Genomic DNA, 19,424 nt, shown 5'->3' with positions numbered 1-19,424 from the left:
GGTAATTTATGCTTTTCTAGGATTGGTTCCATTTCATCTAAATTGTCAAATTTTTATCGTTGTTTGTAATACTCCCTTACTTTCCTTTCGGTGTCTGAAAGATCTGTAGTGATGTCCCCATTTATCAGTTTTTCTAGAATTTGTCAATTTGATTGAGCTTTTCAAAGAAATGCTTTTTGTTTCATTGATTTTCTCTATTATTTGTCCATTTACATTTTAATTGATTTCTGCTGCCTTTAGAATTTCCTTTCCTTCTGCTTGCTTTCGGTTTATTTTTGCTCTTCTTTTTCTAGTTCATAAGGTAGAAGTTTACATTTTTTTCATTTGAAAAATACATTCTTACATAGTCTTTTCTAATATAAACATTTAATGCTATGAATTTCCCTCTAAACCCTGTTTGTTGCTGCCCACACATTTTTGTATGTTGTATTTTCATTTTTATTCAGTTCACCTTATTTTGTAGTTTCCCTCTTTTGACCCACTAATGATTTTGAAATGTGTTGTTTAGTTTCCAAGTGTTTGGATTTTCTTGTTATCTTTCTGTTGAAGAGTTCTAGTTTGAGTCCACTGTGGTCAGAGACATAATTTGTATGATTTCAACTCATGTAAATCTGTTGAGGCGTTTCAACAGAATGTGTGTCCAAGTGACTCCTGGTGGCTTGCCATGATCGTGATTGTATGGTGGCTAGCACGCTCTGTTGTGAAAAGAAGTTGTGTCCTGCTGTTGTGGGTAGAATGTCCGATCAATGCCGATCAGATCCTGTTGGTTGATGATGCTGAGGTCTTTTACATCCCGGGTGATTTTCTGTCTAGTTTTCTGTCAACTACTGAGAGAGAGGTGGTGAAGTCTCCAGCTATAATTATGGATTTGTCTTATTTTAAAAAATAAGAGGCTTTGCAAGTTTGTCGTTCTCCCCGTCTGGACTCGAGGCTTCTGTCGCAACCATGACCCACCAGATCATCGGTCAGGCCAAGGAGCATCCTCGCTTGATCCCCCTCTTCATATTTATTGGAGCGGGAGGTACTGGAGCAGCGCTGTATGTTTTGCGCCTGGCATTGTTCAATCCAGATGTCAGTTGGGACAGAGAGAATAACCCAGAACCCTGGAACAAACTGGGTCCCAATGATCAGTACAAGTTCTACTCAGTGAATGTAGATTACAGCAAACTGAAGAAAGAAGGTCCAGACTTCTAAATTAAATGTTTCACTGTAAAGCAGTTTAGAATGAAGTTCTTCCAGAAGCCATCTGCACAATTTTCCACTTAACCAGGAAATATTTCCCCTCTAAACGCACAAAATCATGTTTGTGTATTGTGATGGGGTTTACACTGATTGATAAATAGTTTGAAACTTAAAAAAAAAGTCTTCAGATAACTAACTCTTGAGTAAAAGAGCAAATTAAAAATTTTAAATGACAAATAATGAGAGAACACTATTGGTCAAAAACTTGTGGAATAGAGCCCATCAGTCTCAGAGGAAAAACTTTATCGCCTTAAATGCATAACTTAGAAAACATGAACAATTAGTAATCAATAGTGATTAAAAGAATAATAAGGTAATATTATAAACAGCTCTATGCCAATACCTTTGACAAATTCCTTGAAAAACACAAACTACCAAAGCCCACCAATGAAGTAGATAACCAGAATAGCCCTGTATCTATTAAAGAAATGGAACTGTTAGTTTAAAATCTTCCCTTGGGAATTCCCTGGAGGTCCAGTGGTTAGGACTCTGTGCTTTCACTGCCGAGGGCAAGGGTTGGATCCCTGGTTGGGGAACTAAGATTCCGCATGCCGTGTGGCCAAAAAAAAAAAGGAACTAAACAAAACTAAACTAAAATCTTCCCACAAGGAAAATGGAAATAACTTGGTGGGGTTATGTTTTTCAAAATTCAATAAAAAGAAAACAATTTAATTGTAAAAACATGGTCAAAGCATTTGAACAGATACCTCACCAAAGAAGATACATAGATGACAAATAAGTAAGCCCATGAAAGATGCTCCACATCTTTAGTCATTAGGAAAATGTAAATTAGGACCACAGTGAGACCCCACCACACACTATGAAAATGGCTAAAGTTAAAAAGACTGACTCTACCAAGTGCTGGTGGGAGTTGAAACTCCTCTGCTACCAGTGGATGAAAATGGTACAACCACTTTGGAAAACAGTTTGTCACTTTCTTAGTGGTTTTTACCAAGAGAAATGAAAGTGCATGTATGTCCGTACAAACATCGTACACGAGTTTTCATAGCTGCTTTATTTGTAATATCCCCAAACTGGAGACAGCCCTAGTGTCCATCAGGGAGTGAGTGTACAAGCACACTGAGGCATCTCCGTCCATACAGTGGGATGGTGCCCAGTGTAAGATGTCGTGAGCAACTTGGATGGACCTCAGAGTACTTATGCTGAGCCAGGAAGTCAGACAAAAAGAGAGAACGTTACGTGTTTCCATTACATGAAAGTATAGAGTATAGAACTCCATGAAATGAATCTATAGGAATCTACAGCCTGTCAGTGATTGTCCGAGAATGGGGAGAACGAAGAGGGGCAGGAGGAAACTTTGGGGGGGGTGATGTTTGCCATCTGGCCTGGGGTGATGCTTTCAGGGTGTATTGTTTGCACAAACTTCTAAAACTGTGCACTGTGATTGTGTGCAGTTCATCGTGTGTTAGGATAAATGACACATCAGTGAAACTTTTTCTTTTGGTTGCTCTGGGTCTTAGTTGTGGCAGGTGGACTCCTTAGTTGAGGCATGTAAACTTTTAGTTGCGGCATGCATGTGGGATCTAGCTCCCTGACCAGGGAGCAAACCCAGGCCCCCTGCATTGAGAGCACGGAGTCTTTTTTTTTTTTTTACTAGATCTTTATTGGAGTATAATTGCTTCACAATGCTGTGTTAGTTTCTGTTGTACAACAAAGTGAATCAGCCATAAGCATACATACATCCCCATATCCCCTCCCCCTTGAGCCTCCCTCCCACTCTCCCTACACCACCCCTCTAGGTTGTCGCAGAGCACGGAGCTGATCTCCCTGGGGAGCAGGGGGTCTTAACCACTGCACCACCAGGGAAGTCCCCTCAGGGAAACTATTAAAACCTCTCAAGTGGTCTTCTGGAACACTGGCTCTGGGAAGGTCCCTCTGGAACCTAGTGGCCGTGCTGTGAGAGCCACAAGCCACAGGGAGGCCACTCGGCCCGATGGTCAGCAGCTGGCCTCTCTTCAGCCCCTTCGTGGGAGCCACGTCCCGGCTCTGTCACCGCAGGCCCGAACCCAGCAGCTGGAGCACCTTGGCCAGAGAGACCAGCGCACGGAGGGCGGGGAGGCCTCTGCTCCTGGTCTCCCTGAGCACCGGCCCTGGGACTGGGCGACCAGGTAGCACCCCCTTTGGCTCCACCCTCTTGGGGCAGGTCCCCCGGGAGGCCCTGGGCCCTGGGCCCTGGGCCAGGGTGGAGGGAGGGCAGCGCCGAGGAGCCCGGGAACTGAACTGCTTCAGAGCAGCGGGGTCAGAAACGAGGCAGGCCCAGATAAGGGGCAGAGTGACCTGCAAATGGGGTGCCAGAAACAGAGGAAGGAAAGGGGGGCAGAAAAAGAAAGTCCGCAGCCTGCGCGGAGACACGCCAAACACCCAGTCATGGAGAGTTAACCCAATCAGGGGCCAAGGGCATCAGAAAGAACTAGAGGAATCGCTCCAATTAACCGTCCGCTCTCAGAGAGGAGGGGACACGGCCATGGTGAGGGAGGGGCGGCTGAGGGAGCAAAGGGCTGGAGGGCGTGGACAGCAGGACACGGACTAGAAACACCAGGACAGACACTCAGGAAGGTCGAGGGCAGAGAAATGGTCAGAGGTGACCCTGTAACTCAGGCAGAAAATGTCCTCGAAGACACCGCAGAGGCCAAGCAGGGACGGGGAGGAGCTGACGTACAGACCAAGGGCAGCCCTGTGGCTCCAGGAACTGTACCAGGACGACCCCGAGACAAACATCCTGGTTGTCACTGACATTCAGGCCTAAAGAGTCATTTAGGCCTCAACTCAGAACAAGCCTGTCACTCTGAGAGGGTGGGGAATCGGGTCAGTGTTTACAGGGGAGGTGGGATCTGGAAGCTTTCAGAAGCCAAGCTGTGGTTCAGGCCCAAAGGCGACAGGCAGACCCCAGACCTCCGACCCCGCCCAGCCTTTCTGGGAAAGACCACCCACAAATGAAATCCGGGCAGGCGGGTGAGAAGATTGCTGGAGAGGCCAGGGTGGGGGCAGGACCGCCAACCGCCTCCTCCCAGGAGGCCGGGACAGGCCCCCTCGGTCCTGGACACTGGATGGCCCTCCAGGCCCCCAGGGAGGGTGGGGGGGGGGGACTTGGGCGTCCTTGAGCAGAATCAGGACCAGAGCTCAGCTGTTACAAATGGGACGGAGGCAAAACCTCTGTGCAACAAAGATACACAAAACACAGCATTTAGTGTTTAGATTTCGATGATGTAAAGCTATGGCGTGTTACGGAGTCTAAGCTCGTACTGCTTGCCGCATGACAGGCCAGTAATCGAGAGACAAATTGTTGGGGCAAGGAATAACGGCTTTATTTGGAAAGCCCGCAAACTGAGAAGATGGTGGGCTCGTGCTCCAAAGAACTATCTTACCTGAGTTAGAATTCAGGCTTCTTTTATACTAAGGGAGGGAGTCAAAGTCAAGCATTTCCTGGTTCAGGTCAGCCTCTGGAGGGGATGTGTTAATTTCTTCCTCTCTGCAGTCATTCACAGGTGGGCCTGGTCAGGATGTTTCTTGTGAGCTAAACAAAGGTATTTTAGCTTAATGCTCATTACCTGGGAGGCAGGGTTCCCAGAGATGGGCCATTATGTATAATTTAAGCTTATAGGCAACATCCCTTTAGCGATTAACATGTAATAGAATACAAAAGTTCTTCCCTATTACAGTGTGGCTGTGAGGATGGGACACAACGGGATGGGCGTCCTTAAGGGTCACAGGTGTGGGCAAGGAGAGGGCAGGATCCCCACTCCCATCAGCCCTGAGAAGGGGTCCTCCTGGCCACCGAGCGTGGATCTGAGCTCCAGGGACAGACCCCCAGCTTGTAGCACCAGCAGGACGGCAACTTGGCCATGAGGACAAGCTGCACACGCCCCCCAGCCCCTGCCACTGCCAGGCAGTTGGGTGTTTGGGAAGGCCGCTGCCCAGCCCCTGGAGATGGGGAGGGCAGCTGTGGGAGCCGAGCTCAGAGCAGCCTCCCAGAGGTGGTACTGGGCCCCTGGGTGCTGTGTTGGGTGCTCCTGCCACCGCCTTTTGGTCCCTCCAGCTTGTCAGCAGTTAGGAGGTGGGGGAGAGGGTGGTGTCAGAAGGAGGGGAACCAAACCAAGTGACTCCTCTTTCCCGGTGTTCCCGTCATCTTTTGGGAACTAATATCTCTTGTAAAAAATAAACACTTTCCAATGACTGGAGATTCTTCCACCTCACTTCTGTTTTTATTTTTTCTGTTAAATTTAAGCAACGTGGGGAAAATACCTGGTGGCAGTGGTTGTTCTTCTGGGGAGGGGTCAGGGCCCGGGTTTGTCTGGAAGGAAGTAAATTATCCCCGGAAAACCCTGCTGTGTGTGCAAATTTGTATTGTGGTGAACCAACTTGAAACAAATATTTATAAACACATAGACTGACCATCGGCAGTAACAAGGGAGTAAGGCAGGGAGGACCTGGATGGCGCAGCCATGTCCCTGGGCTGGCTGGTGGAGGCCAGCTCCCTTCCCAGGCTGCCTGCCCTTACCTGCTCCATCTGGCCCTCTGTGCTCCTTTGGGCTGATTTCAAGATTCACGCCTCGTCCCCAGCTGTCCCAAATGCCAGCAGCCTCATTCCAGGATCCAAAATTCTACGAAGGGCTGGTTCAAAGGGCCGGAGCAGGGACTTTCCTGGTGGCGCAGTGGATAAGACTCCGTGCTCCCAATGCAGGGGACCTGGGTTCTATCCCTGGTCAGGGAACCAGATCCCACATGCATGCCACAACTAGGGATCCTGCAAGCTGTAACTAAGACCCGGCGCAACCAAATACATAAATATTTTTTTAAAAGGGGGTGGGCCTGAGCAGGATGGGCACTTGTAAGGAGTGTGTACATCACAAAGATGTCCTCACGTCCCTTCTTTTCCCCAAAGTCCCCAGGGTCCATCATATCAGTGTGGCTCTCTGAGCACCTCTGGCTCTGTGGGCGTGGCACCTGCATCCCTCATTTAATGTGTTCCTTGCATCAACCCAATTCTTTTTTCCAAGTTAAATATATTCATCTCCCTTCTAAGCAAAACATGTAATGAATACGAGATTTAACATTTTTATGAAACATTATAAATGATGACATATGCTGTGATCCCATCTTTTTTTAATAAATTGATTGATTGATGGATTGATTGATTCATTGATTGGCTGTGTTGGGTCTTCGTTGCTGTGTGTGGGCTTTCTCCAGTTGTGGAGAGCGGGGCTACTCTTCGTTGCGGTGCGCGGGCTTCTCATTGCGGTGGCTTCTCTTTGTTGCAGAGCACAGGGTCTAGGTATGCGGGCTGCAGTCGTTGTGGCACGTGGGCTGCAGTAGTTGTGGCTCGCAGGCTCTAGAGTGCTGGCTCAGTAGTTGTGGTGCACGGGCTTAGTTGCTCCGAGGCACGTGGGATCTTCCCGGACCAGGGCTCAAACCTGTGTCCTCTGCATTGGCAGGTGGATTCTGAACCACTGCGCCACCAGGGAAGTCCCGATATGATCCCATCTTAACGAGAAGTTTTCTTTCTGTGTCATCTACACCCACACCGGCTGACGAGGCATGGATAGACGTGGAAGCATATTTTTTATTTGCTTTGCTCTCTTCTCTCCACCATTCTGTATTGCTTGAATTTTTTTTTAAATTGAAAAAATATGGACCGTTTCACAAATCTGCGTGTCGCCCTTGCACAGGGTCATGCTAATCTCTGTATCATTCCAATTTCATATATGTGCTGCCAGAGGGAGCACCAGACAGCATCACTGAGACACAGTCCGATGTCAGAGATAAACACAGCTGGATGGTGAAGTGCAAAGGGCAGGTTCTAATCAGCACTATACTCGCAGTGGGGACAATTCCAGGGTGAATTGAACTCAATTTCGATTTGTGTGGCGGTGACTGGTGTTTTAAAGTGAGAATGTGGGAATTGGGAGGGGTAGCTTAGTGGAGTCAGGCAGCAGACAGTTAAAGCATGCAGGCGCCTGGACCCTGAGACCCCCATCTGGTTCATGAACAGCGCTTGTCCAAGGTAAGCCTCTGTTTTCCCACAGAGACCCGAGATGCCCGTCCTCAGGCGGGCACTTTAAGGGGGGCTGGAGTCACCCCGGGGATGCGGCTTGAGCTGTCAGAAACCAAGGCTTTCTAGGCCTGATGCAGAAGCAGGCCCAGAGGAACCTGGCTAGAGTTTGGTCAAGGAGCGAAAACCTTGGTTACCACATACCATACAATCCCTCCATTCAAAGTGCACAATTTGGGCTTCCCTGGTGGCGCAGTGGTTAAGAATCTTCCTGCCAATGCAGGGGGCACGGGTTCAAGCCCTGGTCCAGGAAGATCCCACATGCCGCAGAACAACTGAGCCCGCGAGCTACAACTACTGAGCCTGCCTGCCACAACTACTGAAGCCCACGTACCTAGAGCCCGTGCTCCCCAACAAGAGAAGCCACTGCAGTGAGAAGCCCATGCACCACAAAGAGTAGCCCCCGCTCACCACAACTAGAGAAAGCCCGTGCACAGCAACAAAGACCCAACGCAGCCAAAAAAAAAAATAGATTTATTTAAAAAAAAATAAAGTGCACAATTCAGTGATTTTTAGTATATCCATAGAATTGTGCAACCATCACTATACTACATTTGGAACATTTTCATGAGTCCAAAAGGAAACCAGTCTCCTTCAGTAGTCACTTCCCCCTTCCTCACACCCCATCCCGGCTCCTGGCAACCACTAATCTACTTCCTGTCTCTGGATTTGCCTGATCTGGACACTTCATACAAATGGAATCACATAATAATACGTGGTCTTTAGTGACTGGCTTCTTCCACTCAGCGTAATGTTTTCAAGGTTCATCTATGCTGTAGTGCGTCAGCGTTTCCTTTCTTTTTATGGCCAAATAGTATTGCATTGTACAAAATATACCACATTTTACTTATCTGTTCATCAGGGGACGGACATTTGGGCTGTTGCCACCTTTTCGGTGTTATGAGTAATGCTGTTCTGAAGATGCCTGTGCAAATTTCCGTGTGGATGTGTGTTTCTGAGCCCCTGTAGCAACCGGCCCAAACTTGGCCAACACCTGCCAGCTTCCCTAATTTCTGCCTCCGCTTCCAGCTCAGGACCAATCAGAGAAAGCCAAGTAGGCTCCCCTAAGCAACCACACAGGTTGCAGCACCTCCAGTTGGCCGCCCACAGCTTCCCCGAGCCCACTCGGGGCGCACCTGAGCCCCCCTTTCACTATGAAGCTGGCCCCTCCTCTGCCTGCCTTTGAGTCTCTGCCAACATGCAAGTGATGGGGCTGTCTCCCTGCTACAGCAAGCTGAGTCCACAGCCCCGCTTGTTCTCATTTGCGTGGTCTTCGTTCATTTCTACAAGGTTTATAGTTTCAGCTTTGTGATCCATTTCCAGGCGGTTTGTGCATGTGTGTGGGAGGGTCCAAGCTCGTTCTCCACGTGGATGTCCAAAACCATTTGTTGAAAAGACCGTCCTTCCCTGCTGCCTTGTCTTGGCACCCTTGTTGAAACTTCTTGACAACGGATACTCATTGTGTAACTTTTTGTAAACGATCATCTTTCTTTAAGAAAGAAAGGTGGAGATTGAGTCATGAAATGCTGAACTTGCTTCCCTGCCAGAGTGTGAAATCCATGCTTCCTTACCTGGGGTCAGGTGACCTGCAGGTGGGGCCGGCCCACTGCTTAGCTCACCTTCTCAGGCTGGTTCTGAACCCACAAAAGTGGAGAACTCCCCGGGGAAGGACCTGCCCCAACCTTCCTGCTGCCCCCGGTCTGTCTCGTTTTCTTTCCCCGCTCTGTGCCCCTGTCCAGGAATCTGGGCCTCTGCAGGGCGGGTGGGCAGGCACTGTGCCCGAAGCCCACCCCCATGGCCTACCTGGAAACCTAGCATCCCTTCACTACCCTCTGCACCCCCACCCTGCAGTGCCCCACCCCAAACCAGACGGGGCTCCTCCCCCCACCACACACTGGTCCAGGGAGCGCCCCATGAACTGGCTGGGCTGGAAGGAGGCTGGTGAAATGCCAACTTCCCGGCTTGCCCGGGCACTTTCGCAGGCAAGGAAAGAGGATCCCAACGCTCCAAATCAAAGCAGCTTTCAGGACAGAGAACGCGGCCCTGTGTGGTCAGCACTTCTGAACTACGCTGCCTTTTCAACCTGCCAGGGGTCCGAGAGAAGCAGCCTGCCCCACGAACAGCCACGTGCCCTCACCGCTCCCGCTTTACAGTGTGGGCTCTGGGTTCCAACCGCTTCAGCGGGGCTCCAGCCTGAGCGCGGGGGCAGCATCAGGCCAGACCCAGGGCGAGGCTCCTTGTGAGACCCCCCCACCCACCTGCCCAGGGCCCAGGAAGTCTGGCCCGCACCCCAGCCCCCCACACCGACCATGCATTTCCAGGCCAGTAGCTGCATCGCGCCCAAACGCTGAGGCGGGACATGCACTCCATACCCTGTACAGTAGCCCAGAAATGTGACCCTAATCCAGATCCATCTGCCGGTTTTAGGAAATTCACAGACGGAGGAAGGAGAGGCAGCTGGATCAAGGACCTGGCTTATCCTGTGAAGAAAGGATGGGGAGGGGACGCCGGCAATAGAGAGACGTGAGTAGGAGACCTCAGCTGGACTGGATTCAAACGAAACCAACTTGACAACATGCACGTGGCAACCGAGAAATCTGATGATGGTAACACGGGCCACTTTGTTTCTTACGTATTAGTTACTATTGTAGTTATGTTAGATTTTCTTAAAGAGCATTTTCAGAGACTTGTGAAGTATTTATGTATAAATGACAGGACATCTGGGATTTGCTTCCAAATAATCCAGGGGTGGGGAAGGGTCTGTGGGGTGTGAACACCTCAACATGAGTCTGGTGAGAGCTCACCGCTGAGGCTGGGGTCGGGGTGGGGGCATGTGGGTTTTATTTTTTATTTTTTTGCGGTACAAGGGCCTCTCACTGTTGTGGCCTCTCCCGTTGCGGAGCACAGGCTCCGGACGCGCAGGCTCTGCGGCACATGGGATCTTCCCGGACCGGGGCACGAACCCGTGTCCCCTGCATCGGCAGGCGGACTCTCAACCACTGCGCCACCAGGGAAGCCCTGTTGTTTTTTAAAGTAACAGCTTTGTTGAGATATAGTGGTTATCAGGTTACAGAGCTGTGCAACTATCACCAAGACCTAGAATTCTACTTTTCATCTGCTTGAAATGCTCCACAGTTCTCCTTGCTTCATGGCTAGGGTGCCAGAGGCGTTGATGTCTGAATGAACTGCCCAGGGCATCTGTCCTGTCCCCTGGCTGGGGCAGCAGGAGCCCTGGGGCAGCTTCCACCTGTCCTGGGACATCAAAAGGCCCAGGATGGTACTCTCACCAGCTCCTGCCCTAGCCTGCCTGTCTGAGGGCCTGCAGCCCATAGAACCAGGGTCTCCCAGGCCCTTCTGGGTTTGCTGGACAATAGGCCAGTGTCCAAAACCCCAGGGCTCTGACTCAAGGGGCACCTCTAGGGAGACCAGCCAGTCCTACTGGGAAATCTTATTCCTAGGGGGTTTGTAGCACCAGATGCTTGCTGGGAAGGGGCAGCCCTGTGGGATCCAGTGACCTGGATCCAGGACCTCAACACTGACCACCCCTAGATGTGCAGGCCCTGCTCTCGCCCCAGCCATCTGTCCACAGGCCATCCCAGTGTATCCAGGCAGGGCTGCAGCTTCTCCCCTCCTCTGGGCCCTACTCCTCCATAAACCCAAGAGCCCTCCTTGGAGGGTGCAGAGGATGGTCTTGTAGCCTGAGACAGCGAGGCAGACTAGTTAGTGGCCTGGACACAGAAACCAGACCCAGCACTTCACCGTCCTTTATTAACACCCCTGTAGGGCGATGTGGAAGTGCTGGCCACTTGCTGGGGGGGCGGGGGGTGTGGCACAGTGGCCAAGTGACTGGGGGAGGCGGACAGATGCAGCTCCCAGCCCATCTGCAGGCTGCTGTGGCAGTGGAACCTGGGCAGTGGCGTTTTGGCTGACCAGCTGCTGGGGACCTTGCAAGTGACCGCTGTGTAGACAGGAGCCCCTGTGGACATGCCACTCCTGCTCAGGGAGCCAGGAGGGGACACTGCACGCTCCATGAAGACAGCAGCCGCCTGCTGGCACTGAGAGGTTTTGGTGAAACTGATTGTTAAAGCAATTGGGGATGGGCTGGACCGGGGGGGCAGGGGTGTGGGGCACCTGTGGGTCACACCCAGACCCTCCCTCCTGGGTACTCATTCTGCCCTGGCCCGGCAGCTGTGGGTGCGCAGCTACCTTTGAGAACATCATAAAAGCTATGGTCCCTCTCCTGGGATGAAAGTGCAGGTGCACGGGTCATTTGGTGAGCGATGCCGGGGGTCCACACCCCCACTCTATCACCCAGGTCCTCGGTGGAAGCTGCTGGAAGACAGTGCTGGGGGCCCTGGGCTTAGTGAAAGGAAGAGACTACAGGGGCTGGAGACTCCAGACTGCAGAAAGCCTGGACAGCCTGCCCCTCCCACCTCCAGGGTTAACTGCCTACTTGGGGAGAGAGAAAACTGAACCTGGGGCTTAGACACCTTCCTCTGAGGGAGTCACTGGTGTGCAGAGGAGGCCGCTGGACATCAGGTGGGGAGAGCCTGGGGTGGGCAGCAGGGGGTGGAGGTGTGGGCAGCAGCTCAGGAGGGGACGATGGTTACTGGGCTGGCCAGGCAGGCTGGGGCGGGGGTCCTGAGCCAGGGAGGAGGGGGTCGGAGCACGGCGGGCAGGTGCTGGGCTCAGGGCAGCGCTCAGCTGCTGACCCTCCAGGACTCTGGAAAATACTGGGGCAGGGGGCTGGGCATGACCCATCTGCTCCCACGGCCACATCAGGACGGCACTTTGATGCCGAAGTGTTTGCGAAGCTGCTCCAGAAACACAAACGTGAGTACGGTGTGGGGCATGAGGCGGATGCCGGCAGGCACGAGGCCCTGAGGGAGAGAGGAGGGGGGATGTGAAGATAGCCCTGGAGGGAACCCCCCTGCCCTGCCCCCCTGCCCCAGCCACGCCCCTGCTTAACCTTGTAAAAGGCCAGCGGCCCAAGCTTCGCTGTCTCCATGGCACAGTGCAGAACACCCTGCAAAAAATGCAAGATAATGCAATAAGATGGAAAGCTGCTTCTTGAAAGGCACGAACGCCCACCCCCCACCCCCGCACCTGATGGCAGGCATGAGTGTGCAAAGCAGCCTGCAAGTTCAAAGGTAAACATGGGAGGTGGGGTTGGCAGGCACAAAGGTCAAGGGCTGCCCTGCCCACTAACCAGGCAAAACTAGAATCTGAAAAAACACCCAGGGCCAGGCTGACCTGCCAGGCACCTACGGTGCTTGAGCGGCTGCCATAAAGGCACAGAAGACACTGTGCATGATGGAGGGAGCCTCGGACAGGTGCTTGGCCCCAGGCGCTGGACCTGCCGACCTGCACCGTGCCGAGTTTCACTGACTGCAGTGATCCAACTGCCTCTGTTAACGTGTCAAAGAATCTGATTTAAAAACACATACAGGTGGCTTCCCTGGTGGCACAGTGGTTAAGAATCCACCTGCCAATGTAGGGAACACAGGTTCGAGCCCTGGTCTGGGAAGATCCCACGTGCTGCAGAGGAACTAAGTCCGTGCGCCACAACTACTGAGCCTGCGCTCTAGAGCCCACGTGCCAACTCCTGAAGCCTGCACGCCTAGAGCCCGTGCTCTGCAAGAAGAGAAGCCACCGCAGTGAGAAGCCCGCGCACCGGAACGAAAAGTAGCCCCCGGCTCGCCACAACTAGAGAAAGCCCGCGCGCAGCAACAATGGACCCAACACAGCCAAAGATAAATAAATAAATAAACAAATTATTTAAAAAAAACAAAAACACACACAGAGCCCAGGCTGCTGCAGGCCTGACGGCAACCGGGAGGGATGCAGTCATGGGTGGAGGGGCAGAGCCTCGTCCACACCCTGGCACAAGGACACAGGCTCACCCAGCAGCAGCAGCAGGGCGAGGCCCCCACGCACCTGATACTCGCCCTTGGCATTCATCAGCCGGGTCTTCAGCACATCCAGGGGCTGGCACAGGAATGTGGCGCATCCACCCTGGAAGGCAGGTCGTCGCCAATGGGTCTGCCAGGCAGGGCGGGTGGGCACCCCCTCACCTCCCTCACCCCCCTCACCTCCCTCACCCCCCTCACCACAGGACTATCCTGGACCCCCAGGGCCATGGAGGACAACAGGAACAGTCTCGGCCTGGGCTCTGGGGGAATCCATGGCCTCCTCCCCAGGACCCTGGCGCCTACTAATGCAGCCTGAGAGGGGCAGCCGCCAGATGGACCAAAGCCTCCTGCCGTTCTGAGCCCTTGCTCATCCCAGGCGCCCTCAGCTCCCAAGGCTGGTCAGGGCCCCACCCCCGCCACTCACCGCAATGAAGCTGGCGATAAAGTGAGTGAAGATGCTGTCGGACAAGTACCCCGTGCTGAGAACCAGCTGCTTGGCTTGGTCATAGCAGGACAGCTGTTGGGGGAGCAGGGATGCTCAGGGCCCAAGGGACAGCCCACAGCTCGGGGGAAAGCAGATGGGGCCCACGATGACACCAGCTGGACTGGCCAAGTACATGCTCTGTGGGTCATCCACCGTCACCACACCTGGGCGGACAGATGAGGCCCAGGCTGGCCTGAGCCCACCTCCCCGGCCCCATGTGTGTTTGTGCCCACTGCCTTCCTCTGGGACCTCTCAGAGGGCTGCGACCAGGCCCCCCAGATGCTGCCCGAGTCCCACCCCAAGCGGAAGCCCTACCTGGCCCACGGTGACCAACATCCCTCGACTGGACGCCATAGTTGCACCCGAGAACAGCTTCTTCAGACCCTCTGTCGGGGGAAGGGAAGAGGTTGGGTGCCCGGCCCAAACCCCTCCGGCCTCCCCCCAAGTCCTTAACAGCGCTCTCCCTAGGCCCGCTCCTGGGTCCCAGCTGGAGGCTGCCCCAGGCCCCCACCGTGCAAAGGACCTCCCCTCTCACCTTCTCGGGCCACGCGGTACAGGCCGTCCAGGGCGTGGGCATAGCTGCCAGGGGACAGAGAGTGGGCCCATGTGAAGCTCTTCCTGACCACTGGCTCCCTTGGGAAGGTCCTCCCCATCACAGGCCATGCCCCCATCACAGGCCATGCCCCCATCACAGGCCATGTCCCCATCACAGGCCAGGAGGAAGTCAAAGTGCCACAGGGGCCAGAGAACAATGGCCTTTTCTGACAGCTCAGAGCAGTCTCCCTGCTCAGGGGACTTCAGGGCCTGAAGATCCCAAGTTCCACAGGAAAACACCCTCTGTTGGGGGGGGGGGCGGGCTGCCAGCTCTGAGGCTAGTCCTGTCTGCAGGCCGTTACCAGGGGCGAGAGGATGGGACGCCGTGCCGGGCCCCCTTCCCCACAGCCTATGCTCTGGCCAGCGAGTGGCCAGTGGGGTCACCTGGAGCCACACTTCTCCCTGAACTGGCTGATACCAACGCCCAGCGTTTACTACAGCATCGGTCCATAAACAGGGCCTCAGAATCCAGTGTCTTAGGTTTCACGCAAAATGGTGTTTTTACCACGAAAACAACCACCCAGCTCCCAAACCCTTTTGAAGACCAAACTCATTTAAACTTCTAAACCACCCTTCATGCAAATGTGCACAGGTGCAAGAAGGAGTAAAGAGTGACCAACCCCTGCCCACCTCCCAGTCCAGCCCCCAACCCCGGGGTCCTCCCACAGGGGAAGAAGAACCCAGAGGTCCTGGAAGCCCCCTCAGGATTCCAAAACAGACGCTCACAATGTATGATTCCAAAGGCTGTCAGCCGCCCGACCTGTTCCCCGTGACCCCACAGGAGCGGTACCCTGTTGGAGTCCCCACCAGGTCCCGGCAGAGCTGCTCAGGGGTCTTCTCAGCCCCATCCCCAAAACCCCCGGGCACACCATGCTACTCACTTTCGGCGCTGATTCTGGGGCAGCTTCATGTCATTCTGCATCCTGAAACAAGCAGAGGGTTCAGGGGGCGGCAGGGCCAGACGCCCCACAGACCCCAGCAGGCGTCAGGGGCTCCCTCTGGCAGTGAGCAGCCGGCCCCGCCCAGGGCTGCCCCGCCACAGGCTCAGCGCCATCCCCCAGTGCCCCAGACCCTGAGGTCTGAGTGGCTTGTTCCAGGCTGAACACACTGAGACCCCAGCGAGCGAGGCCGGCCCCACCAGGGGACAGCAAGACCCCAGCCTCGGGGACTGCACTGACCTGACGTTGACCATGTCCGCGGGGGTCCCCACGAAACCGCCGATACAACCTGTCACAACAGCCAACATGTGACCGTTGGCAAGGGGTCACATGACCCCCGCCCCACCTGCCCCGCCGCCGCCCACCCGGCTGCTCACCACTGATGGAGCCCAACAAGACCTTCTTGTAGAAGGGCAGGGGGCCCTCGCTGCCCTTGGTTACCTGGTCCCGCACGGTCTCATAGATGGCAAATCGAGTCAGGGAGTAGGTCATCTGGGGAGAAGGGGCCCAGCTCAGAGGGTGTAGGGGGAGGGACGGCGCTGGGCACCCCCCACACCCCTGGCCCTCCAGTGCATGGTCGTCACCACGTGGACCACAGGGACACCCAGGGACCTCTCGGCCAGCAAGCAGCTGAGCCAATTCGTGAACCCAGGGCTGGCTGAGTCCAGGCCCCGCACCCTCCTCTTCTCCCGCCTCGCCCCTGCCAGCCGCAGTATCCCCATCTGTAGGCGGAGGTCTCGGGCCGGCTGTGAGAGCATGGCCAACCCTGTGCAAGGCAGAAGCACCTCTCACACTGCCACGCCCTGCACCCACCCGGGGGGCTGCTGGCTCCCCAGGCCTTACGGTTCCTTCCTCCTAAGCAGCCTTGGAAAGGAGAAAGTAGCTTCCATGCCCACAGGGATCCACGGTGGACAAGAGGCGCGACTGGCCTGGGGGAGGCCAGCGATCCCTCTGCCTCCTTGGGCTGAGTGTGGGCTCTGGGATCAAGACCTAAGGGACCCCTGGCCGTGAGTCCCACCCACCCACTACCCCGGGAGGTGGGGAGCCCCCCAGAGGTACCTGTCTGCACAGGGAGGCGCTCAGCCCATTGTAGAGAGCCAGGATGCCATCGGAGCGCACCACCTGCAGCGCCATCCCCGTCATGCGCAGCTTCACCTCCTGCTGCGTCTGTAGATGCACCTGTGGGGAAGCGGGTCGCACCTGCTCAGAGCCACGGCCCATCTGGAGCCGACCAGGGCCAGCTCTGCTCTAAGCCCTTTTCCACAATCTTCCACCTTTACATGCTGAGCCTGTGGGCCAAGTGCTACCAGCACCCGCATTTAGAGACAGGAAACTGAAGCCTTAAAGGGCACCAGCTGGGGAGTGGAGCCGGGACTGTGTCCACGGCTGGCGCCAACCTCTTTTTCACACCACCATCTCACAAGAGACAATACCAGCCGACATGTGAGCCCAATTCCACCTGCCATGGGGTGGAGTCGTCAGCTCCACCCTTTAGATGAGGACACTAGGCAACTCCAGGGCCCCACTTTGTAGCCTCGCCTGCCTCTCGACAGAGGCAGAGTTAGGGGGGCTCAGAGTTGACCTGAAGAAACATGGGAGACTCGGAAGAGGTGGGTGAGAATCCGGGGGCGCACAGGGGGCAGGGCGCCTCAGAGTCCATCCCTGCAGCACACTCTCCAGCCAAGTCAGGTCCTGGCTGGACCCGCGGAGGCAAGTTACTGATTCTTCTGCCTCAGTTTCTCTCAGTGTGCTGTGAACTGGGAACAGAAGGCCCTCTGGGCCTGGGGGCAGGGCGGCCACACAGCAGCCTCCGTGAAGGCGAGAAGCCACGGTGAGGGTTCAGCCAAGACGTGGGGCAAAGGCAGAGCTCAAGGAGTTTTAAGATACTTTTTCCAAAGACGATGACGAGAAGTAAAAACCCTGGCCAGGGCCTCCCCTGCCGGAGGCCTCCATGGCTGCCGGCACCGCCCGCTTCACCCCAGCACGGGGGCCGTGTGCTCCCTGGGCCAGAGGGCGGCCACATTCCTGGGTCTGCCGGCCTCCCAGACTCCCACCCCCACCCCAAGCGCTCTGCAGCAAAATAGCACCTGGGCGGAAGGGAGGGGGCAAGGGGCAGTGACGCCCCAAGGAGCCTTGGACAAGTGACTCTAGGCTGGCCCAGGGCCAGGGAGGGCTCCAAGAGCCCCCGGAGGCTGTGTCCACATCCAGGCAGAGAGAGTGAGCCTGATCCTCCCGAGCCTGCGATGGGGGAGGCAGGAGGGCAAAGGGACCTGTACGGGCATCCAGAAAGTAAAACAAAACAGGCATGAGAAGGGGTTCCTCTCTCCACAAACCAAAAAGCACCTTCCTACCTGGCCCTGCTCTGCCAGGCCACGTCACAGGCCCTGGGGGCTACCAGGAGCCATGCAGGCCTCTCCCAGGTCTCTAAATGCCAGAGGGGCTACCAGCTTCGGCCCCACCCCCAACATCTGCTAATCCTGCTTTTCCTGGTGGCCAGGCTTGATGGGTGGCTGGGTCAGCCCAGGACACAGGTGCCAATCCCTCCCAGGGGGCCAATGTGGGGTGCAGGCTGCTCTGGGTGGGGATAAGGAAGGGGGTGGCCAGGGGGCTGCCCTTGCCAACAGGCCCCACAAGACCACAGCCCAGGTTCCCTGGCCCAGGGCCCACTGGCCAAAATTTGCTTTGTGCCTCTGGCCCTTCTTTGTTGTTTGTGGTGAGGAAAGGGCAGAAAATTGGCCTGCCTCAGGGACAAGGGAGTCTCTGTCTTGTTCTGCCCCATAAGCATTTTTTCAAAAAAACGCAGAAACAGTGATTGCTTCTCCCTGGGAGAAACAATCACCTTCACTGGGCAGGACCTGCATGCAGCCTTGGGATCATGGCTTCCAGATGCCCACCTCCCAGGAAGAAGCAGCCCAAAGCAAGGTTGCCGGCCACATCCTTCCTCCGTCTCTGTGTGTGTGCTTGGCACCCAGTAGGCAGAGGGAGCGCATGGTCCTGCCGGGGTGCCTCCAGCTGCGCTCAGAGAACCACCCCCTCAACGTGTCAGCCAGGAGAACGAGTGTCCTCAAAAGTGCAGGGTAAAGTGCCTCAGAGAGGCCAAGGGACCAGTCCAAGGTCACACAGGTAGCAAAGTGGGGACCATGGGGCACCTCCGCCGCTCGCTCCACGCAGAGCCTCTCGGCGGACCCTCCCCGCGCCGCACTCACCTTGACCAGGTCCAGCGGGTGCGTGCAGCAGGCGGCCCCGCACGACGCCAGCCCACCGAAGTACCAGCGCGACACGCGCGCCTCGGCCGCCATGGCCCGGACGCCGCCGCCACCGCCGCCGAGGAGCGTAGGTGTCCGGCCCCGACCCCGACACAGCCCTTGAAGCCCGGACACCAGCCCCGCCCCAGCCGCAAAACGGCCCGTTCCGCGCCGCCGCCCGTTCAAAGGGCCGCCGGCCACCCGCGCCCCGCACAGCCAATGCGCCCGCGCGGCCCGGGGGAGGAGCCGAGGGGGCAGGGCCCTTAAGACCCCGCCCCGAGCCCGGGGGCGGGGCCCCCGCCTTAAAGCGGCCGCGGCCGGCAGGTCAACCTCGTGGGCCCCACAGAGCCGCCTAGAGGACCCCCACTGGTGTGGGCCGCGCGAACCGCAGGGAGCTAGCGGGTGAACCTCCCTCACTCCCCCCAGGGACCTGCGTCCTCCCCCACCCTGCGCCGGCCAGCCCGCGGGGCCGCCCTGGAGCCTAGGGCACGTCTGAGAAGGTCACGGCCCGAGTGGCCTGGGCGCTCTGCCAGCCCCCACCCCTCCTAGAGGCCTGCCTCCCGTAAGTGCCCGCCCCCTGTCGCGGCCCTGGACTTGCACCCAGTGTCCCACCCCCGCGGCGCAGGCTCCGGGACGCGTACAGCTGCTTAGAGGTTGCGGCAAACCTCCTTAGGACCAACCTGCTGATTACAGGAAAACTAGGGACAAAGGCAATTCGGAGAGACTAGCCGCCCCGCCTACCCGCCCCTCCCAGAACGCCCAGCCAATTCCAGCCTTAGGCCTGCTCTGACCACACGGCCCCAGGCAGCTACCCTGAGGCGGCCCAGGAGAGGGCTTTGGGGCGTGGGGCTCAGGCTCCTGGGAGGCGGCAATCAGCAAACTGCCTGCCCCAGCCTGGCTCCAGCAGGAGATGCACATCTCCCAGCAAACCGGAAGTGC

General features: G+C 55.9%; 2 protein-coding genes and 1 long non-coding RNA gene across 4 annotated transcripts; 2 read left to right on the top strand and 1 right to left on the bottom strand.

Annotated features, from left to right (window-relative positions):
* Window positions 1-897: 897 nt before the first annotated feature.
* LOC309837717 (cytochrome c oxidase subunit NDUFA4-like) lies at window positions 898-1,314 on the top strand. Its single transcript, XM_082678472.1, has one exon. It carries the CDS (start codon window positions 946-948, stop codon window positions 1,192-1,194), a length of 249 nt encoding a protein of 82 aa, XP_082534598.1. The 5' UTR covers window positions 898-945; the 3' UTR covers window positions 1,195-1,314.
* An 8,647-nt stretch (window positions 1,315-9,961) lies between these two features.
* Window positions 9,962-13,053, top strand: LOC309837575. Of its 2 annotated transcripts, XR_014298271.1 has the most exons (4): window positions 9,962-11,851; window positions 12,095-12,145; window positions 12,328-12,462; window positions 12,810-13,053. It is a non-coding gene; the product is annotated as an uncharacterized lncRNA (long non-coding RNA). The 2 variants fall into 2 exon arrangements; XR_014298270.1 differs by lacking the exon at window positions 12,095-12,145.
* SLC25A10 (solute carrier family 25 member 10) lies at window positions 11,954-18,667 on the bottom strand. Its single transcript, XM_082678145.1, has 11 exons — window positions 18,447-18,667; window positions 16,300-16,419; window positions 15,618-15,732; window positions 15,481-15,529; window positions 15,184-15,225; window positions 14,244-14,287; window positions 14,024-14,094; window positions 13,649-13,741; window positions 13,250-13,327; window positions 12,282-12,338; window positions 11,954-12,192 (listed from the first exon to the last, which is right to left on the bottom strand). Exons 1-11 carry the CDS (start codon window positions 18,537-18,539, stop codon window positions 12,091-12,093), a joined length of 864 nt encoding a protein of 287 aa, XP_082534271.1. The 5' UTR covers window positions 18,540-18,667; the 3' UTR covers window positions 11,954-12,090.
* Between the last annotated feature and the right edge of the window lie 757 nt (window positions 18,668-19,424).

This window comes from Grampus griseus, assembly GCF_964374135.1.
Source record: "Grampus griseus genome assembly, chromosome: 20".
Classification (NCBI taxonomy): Eukaryota; Metazoa; Chordata; class Mammalia; order Artiodactyla; family Delphinidae; genus Grampus; species Grampus griseus.
Note: the sequence above shows the minus strand (reverse complement) of the source record. Positions and strands in the feature narration are given on the sequence as shown.

Bases quoted from the DNA above. Each gene is read 5' to 3' on its own strand.
- LOC309837717 (XM_082678472.1), top strand. From the start codon at position 946: ATGACCCACCAGATCATCGGTCAGGCCAAGGAGCATCCTCGCTTGATC.
- SLC25A10 (XM_082678145.1), bottom strand. From the start codon at position 18,539: ATGGCGGCCGAGGCGCGCGTGTCGCGCTGGTACTTCGGTGGGCTGGCG. The intron at 14,288-15,183 runs GTGAGTAGCATG...GTCCCCTGGCAG, and splicing joins CCCCAGAATCAGCGCCGAAA to CTATGCCCACGCCCTGGACG. The intron at 12,193-12,281 runs GTTAAGCAGGGG...TCTCTCCCTCAG, and splicing joins GGCCGCTGGCCTTTTACAAG to GGCCTCGTGCCTGCCGGCAT.